This window comes from Microtus ochrogaster, unplaced genomic scaffold, assembly GCF_000317375.1.
Source record: "Microtus ochrogaster isolate Prairie Vole_2 unplaced genomic scaffold, MicOch1.0 UNK14, whole genome shotgun sequence".
NCBI classification, from domain to species: Eukaryota; Metazoa; Chordata; class Mammalia; order Rodentia; family Cricetidae; genus Microtus; species Microtus ochrogaster.
Window position 1 is genome coordinate 1,832,803 of NW_004949112.1, and position 6,162 is coordinate 1,838,964.

Below are 6,162 nucleotides of genomic sequence, written 5' to 3' on the forward strand. Positions count from 1 at the left end.
GAGTTCGAGACCAGCCGGGTCTACAAGAGCTAGTTCCAGGACAGGCTCCAAAACCACAGAGAAACCCTGTCTCGAAAAACCGAAAAAAAAAAAAACAAACCAAAATGCAGTCCCTGCTCTTTCATTGATGGAAACTCCTGATCTCATGGTTGATCAGGGAGAATCTTTCCTTCCAGTATTTTGCCCACCCCCAGTGTTGAATCTCTGAGGGGTTCTGCCTTCGGCATTCCTAACCCCCAGCTCAGACTATAATGGTTCATAATGGTCCTAGATTTTGCTGTACGGCCCTCAGCTCCACATCCCAGCGTCACTCCTGCTACTTCAGTGCTCCAGTTCAGAGTAGGCCTGGCCTGACTGTCCATCTTTCCTCTCTCTCTGCCAGATGGGCAGACACTGCCGTCTTCGTTTCTTTGACCCCACACGCTCATTTCACAGTGGTGAGGGTGGAGCCCAGGACCTCGCACATGCTTGGCAAGCTGTTCTCTGCTGATCCACCCACGCCCCCCAGCCCCTCAGAGGGACTGTAGGCCGGAGCACTACCACTGAGTCATGCCCCAAGCTCCTCAGTGGGAAATCCAGGCAGGGCGTCTATCACTGAGCCACATCCCTCGCTGGGGGTTCTTTTTAAATGTCTTACTTATTGTTTTATGTGCTGGGGAGGTCGACCTGCATGCATGTCTGTGACCCACATGTGTGCCTTGGTGTTCAAGGAGGCCAGAAGAGGGCATCAGACCCCAAGGAAGTGGAGGTACAGATGGCTGTGAGCCATCATGTGGGTGCTTGGAATTGAATCTAGGTCCACAGTCAGTGCTCTAAACGGCTGAGCCATCTCTCCAGGTCCTTCACAGTGTAATGGTAGGTAGCAGCTCTACTACCGAGTCACACAAGCCCCAACCCCTCACTCTGTGGGTCTATGCAGAAGATCTACCACTGACTCACATCCCAATCCCTGCTGGGGATTCTGAGCAGGCTGTCTACTGAGGTACATCCTCAGTCAGTGTTAGGTTGTTTCAAGGCAGGCTCTCATACACACAGTAACCCAGACTGGCCTTCAACTCGTGGCAGTCTTCCTATCTCGGTCTCCTGGGTGCTGGGATTCACACACCCAGCTTCTGTGTTTGATTTTTAGTGCTTCGATCCTTCTGCCCCTGGCCACACCTTCTGACTGGCCAGGTCTTCCAAGACCCCGCCCCTGTCCTCCCGAAATCCCCGCCCCTCACCGGGCCAGTGGCAGCCGCTACCGGCGCAAGTCCCGGGTCATCGCGGTCGTCGCGGAAGTCTGGCAGCGTCTCGAGGCAAAAGACCACGATGGAGACCAGGATGACGAGCACGGAGACCACGGCGAGCACTCGCGCAGCCTGCGAGCTCTCGGGGAACTCAAAGAGCAGCCAGAGCTGGCGCGCAAAGGCGTGGCGTGGCAGCGGCCGCTCGGGGGGCACCGCGCAGCCTTCGTCCTCGCGCAGCCGTGCCAGCGCCGCGGCGCCCAGCCCGTAGAAGGACACCTCCTCCAGGAAGACGTCGAGCGGCACGTGTGCCGGCCGTCTCAGCCTCCCGCCCGATTGGTAGTAGTAGAGCACCGCGTCGAAGCTGGGCCGGTGTCGGTCGAAGAAATACTCGCGGCGCGCGCCGTCGTAGAAGCGGCTGCGGCGCACTGGGTCCCCCAGCAGCGTGTCCGGGAAGCGTCCGAGCGTGCGCGCGCGGGTCTCGAAGCGCAACCCGGCCACATTGAGTACCAGCCGCTCGCAGCAGCCGCAGGGCGGCGGGCACCGCGGCTCCATGGCGCGCACAGCCCGGACGACCAGCGGACGGACGTGTGGCCCCGACGCCCGGCCCTGGTGCTGCAGCCACCCCAGCCGGGTGTCCGGTGTCCGCGCGTAAAAATAGCAGGGAAAGTCCGGCCAGGGCGCGGGGGAGGGGGGAGTGACCCCGCGGGGCGCGGGGCGCCCTCTGCTGTTGCTGCACCTGCCCGTCCCCACGGCCACCCGCGTTTCCGTGGGTTTCATGAGTCTTCCGTTAGCGCCATCTATTTTATTTGTTTAGCTTTTGGTTTTATGACACAGGATCTTATGTAGCCCAAAATGGCCTAGAACTCTGTGTAGGTGAAATGACCTTGAATATATATATATGATCCTCCTGCCTCCACCTCCCAAATGCTGGGATTACGGCTATTTATTTGTTTGTTATAGATACAATTTTCTCAGCCTATAATTTAAGCTGCGAATTTATGGCGATCCTCCTGCCTCGTCCTTCGGATTGCCGGGGTGACAGTCATGAGCCATGGCGTCTATCTGTAGCATGATTCTCTCTTCCAGTTCCCAGTTGTCTCTAGTCTGTCCTGGGTTACTGCCTTGGGGGTGTGTATCCGCTTTACCAGTCCTTGCAGTCTGACTATCTGTCTATCTGACTGGAGCCCCTGTATCTCTCTGCCTTTTAGTATTTTATTTTTTACTGACACAGGGTTTTGGTATGCAGCTCAGACTGGCCTTAGTCTTGGCAATCGTCTTGCCCCTGCCTCCCAACAGCTGGAATGACAGATGTGTACCACCACGCCTGGATTCGTTGCTGGCTTTCTTTCTTTCCCAGTATTTCTCAATGAATATCTGTGTGTCTGGAGTCATGTGTTTCTTCCTCTGCGTCTCTGACATCACTCCTAAGGAGTTCTGCAGCAGCCCTGGTACTCGCCGAAAACTCAGGGCCCCTTTCGCAACTCTGAACCGTTGCGTACATGAGCCGCATCCCTGGCCACTGAGTTTGAACTTGGAATTTCTGTGTTTTGAGATTAGTAAGGAAGGAAGTCCTGGGCTGAAGCCAAAAATGGCGACAAAGGAGGCAGGGCTTGCCGGGAAGGGTCTGGAGTCGGCCCTGGAGATGCGCAGGGTCACTGTCAGGAACCTAAGGGCAGATGGTGAATGGGCTTCCAGACGCTGGTGTCTAATGACACCGGGTAAAAAATAGTCCCATCTGATGGGGTAGGGTGGTAGAAAGGGCATTGATACCTAGCCATTAACGGGAAAGGGATCCCTCACGCCCTCTGCTGGCGAGATGGAGACCTGCACCAAAAGATATAATTCCCAACTAAAACTGTTTCCCTTCCCAGATTTACGTCTTTCTGGGACTCAGAGAGATCCTCCTGCCTCTGACCCCCCCCCCAACCCCAAAAAAGTCAGTTATGAGACCGTGTGTGCTGCCACACGCCTTTAATACTAGCACTCGTAAAAGGAGGCAAGCAAACTTGTTTGAGGCCAGCCTGCTCTTCACATAAAGTTCCAGGCCTACATAGTGAGACCTTGTATTGAAAAAAACTGGTCATAGCTGGGCAGTGTAGCGTAAGCCTTTAATCCCAGCACTCTCAGCCGGCTCCTTCCCCAGGGTGTCATCTGCCACCGTTTGAAGGTGCTGTGTGTCAAACCCAATCCTAGAGATTCTCTCACTCTGCTTTGCCGGGGTGGGTGTGGGTAAAATGACGTCAAAACAGCTTGTCAGTCTGAATCCCGTGGTTTTTTTTTTGTTTGTTTGTTTGTTTTGTTTTTGAATTTTGAGACAGGATTTTTTGGTTCCTGTCCTGGAACTAGCTCTTGTAGACCAGGCTGGCCTCGAACTCACAGAGATCTGCCTGCCTCTGCCTCCTGAGTGCTGGGATTAAAGGCGTGTGCCACCACCACCCGGCTTCCTGTGAGGTTTTTTTCTTGAACGTTAGAGCAGGTCCCTTGTCCTGCACAGACAGGACCCTGGTTCTGCCCAGCACTCTCCCTCCCGCATTCCTGCAGAATCCTTTCAGGCTGGTGTGATGATTTGAATGAAAATGGCCCTCAGTGGATTAAAGGGAGTGTCACTGTTAGACCAGGCTGTTAGGAGGTGTGGGCTACTTGTTGGAGGAAGTATATCACAAGTGGGGTGGGGTGGGGGCGGGGTGTGGTAGGGTAGGGTGGGGACATGGGGGTGTTGAGGTTTCAGAAGCTCAAGCCAGGCCTTGTGACTCACGGTGTCTTCCTGTTGCCTTAGAATCCACTTGTAGAACTCTCTACTGCCCCTTCAGCACCATGTCTGCCCCTGTGCTGCCATCCTTCCTGCCCTGATAGTAATGGACTAAAACCTATGAAAGCCAGCTCCCCCAGCTAACTGCTTCCCTTCCTCATAGTTGCCATGGTAATGGTGTTTCTTCTTGGCGGTAGAACACTTCTGAAGACAGCCGGGACCCTTTCTCCCTGTTCCCTGCCTCCAGTGCGGAAGCAGACATCATACTCTAGCTGGAGCCTGAGACTGTTACTTCATCTGGCAAGCCAACTAGGAGAGGCTTAATTGAAGGCTTTCAAGTTGGGGAATATTGTTGCTGGTTATCTGGATAGTTACCGATATTTCCAGGAGAACAGCAGAATGTGTCTGTGGCTGGCTGGTCAAGCCTTTACTCGACCCCTCAGCGCTGAGCTGGTAACATAATTATTTACAATGTTGTTTAGCATTTACGATGCCTCAGGCCACACCTCCAGTACCCAAAATAAACAGGTAATTGGTAAAATTAAAAATTGTTTTAAGAGCCAGGTGGAGTGCATACCAATAAACTATCAGGAAGAAAATAGGAGGATTGAACGGATGAGGTCAGCTTGAGCTGTAGAGATCCTGTTTCCAAAGACTGAAATAGGAGCTGGAGGATGGCTTGCTGGCTGTTCTCCCAGAGGCCTGGAGTTCTGTGCCCAGCACTCATTCTGGGTGGTTCACAACCACCTGCAACTCCAGCTCCAGGGGATTCATACCCTCTTCTAGATTTGCATGCATGTATCCACCAGAAGACAAATGCACACACACACATGCATGCACAGTAAACCTGCTTGTTCAACTTTATGCCAGTAAAAAGCATCAGATCCCACTGTGCTTGCTGAACTGGGAATCGAACTCAGGACTTCTGGAAGAGCAGCCAGTGCTCTTAACTGCAGAGCCATCTCCCCAGCCCTGTACTTGAACACTTCATCCAGTTCCAAAACTGTTCCTACCTCATTATGCTATGCCTAAATGAAAGGCAAAACTGACGTTAGTGCACTTCAGACGTTGAGCTGTTCCACACTTCTGTCTGAGTCCAGGAGCCTGCCTATTTCTTCTCTCCCTGCCCCCGGCACTAGGATTACAAACAAATTCTGCTACACCCAGCTTTTTACATGGTTGTTGGGGACCAGAACTCAGTTCCTGATGTTCCTTTGATGTAGATACTTTGCACTCTGAATCATTTTATCTACTAGAGCAAAGGTTCATAGGGGTTGTCTAGGCCAACCTTGACAGGGGCTGGGGCTGATGGCAAACTTTTAATACTCCTGTCTCCATCATGCCAGCCCTAGGATGTCTAACCTGCTGCCATCTAGAGCTCATTCTAACAGCTAGCCCCTTTCTCTGCCTTCTCCCTGTCTATATCAAGGCTCTGTCAACAACACAGTGGCTTCAGATACAAACGTAAGAGTTAGGGTTACGATAGAGGGAAGGTGAGCTACATTTAAACTTAGTTAACCTTATTTAGAGATCCGCCTGCCTCTGCCTCCCGAGTGCTGGGTGCTGGGATTAAAGGAGTGCACCACCACTGCCTGATTTGAAATAGTTTTTTTTTAATTTTATGGTTTATTTAACTTTATTTTATGTGCATTGGTGTGAAGGTGTTAGATCCCCTGGAACTGGATCTTCAGACGGTTGTGAGTTGCCATGTGGGTGCTGGGAATTGAACCCAGGTCCTCGGGAAGAGCAGTCAGTGCTCTTAACCGCTGAGCCATCTCTCCAGCCCCTAGTTTTTGTTTTTTTTTTAAAGATTTATTTATTTATTTATTTATTAAGCAGACAATGTACTGTTGGCAAGGAAGGCACCAGGTCTCATTACAGATGGTTGTGAGCCACCATGTGGTTGCTGGGAATTGAACTCAGGACCTCTGGAAGAACAACCAGTGCTCTTACCCTCTGAGCCATCTCTCCAGCCCCCTTGAAATAGTTTTTTTAATTAAAATTATTTTTGTTATTTCGTGTGTGGGTATTTTGTTTGCACACGTTTGTGCACAGTGTACTTGTGCATGCCTGGTACTCTCAGATGTCAGAGGAGGGCACTGGGATTGCCTGGGACACAGCTACAAGCGAGTACTGGGAATCAAACCCAGGTCTTCTGTAAGAGTAGCTAGTGTTCTTACCTGCTGA

General features: G+C 52.0%; 1 protein-coding gene across 1 annotated transcript in view; it reads right to left on the reverse strand.

Moving 5' to 3' along the window:
* The window catches only part of Kcna7 (potassium voltage-gated channel subfamily A member 7), a 3,981-nt gene extending 1,968 nt beyond the window's left edge, over positions 1-2,013 (reverse strand). The window contains exon 1 of the mRNA XM_005366805.2: positions 1,221-2,013. Within this exon, the coding sequence (XP_005366862.2) occupies positions 1,221-2,003 (783 nt within the window). The 5' untranslated portion in view covers positions 2,004-2,013. The remainder of the gene's footprint in view (positions 1-1,220) is intronic.
* Between the last annotated feature and the right edge of the window lie 4,149 nt (positions 2,014-6,162).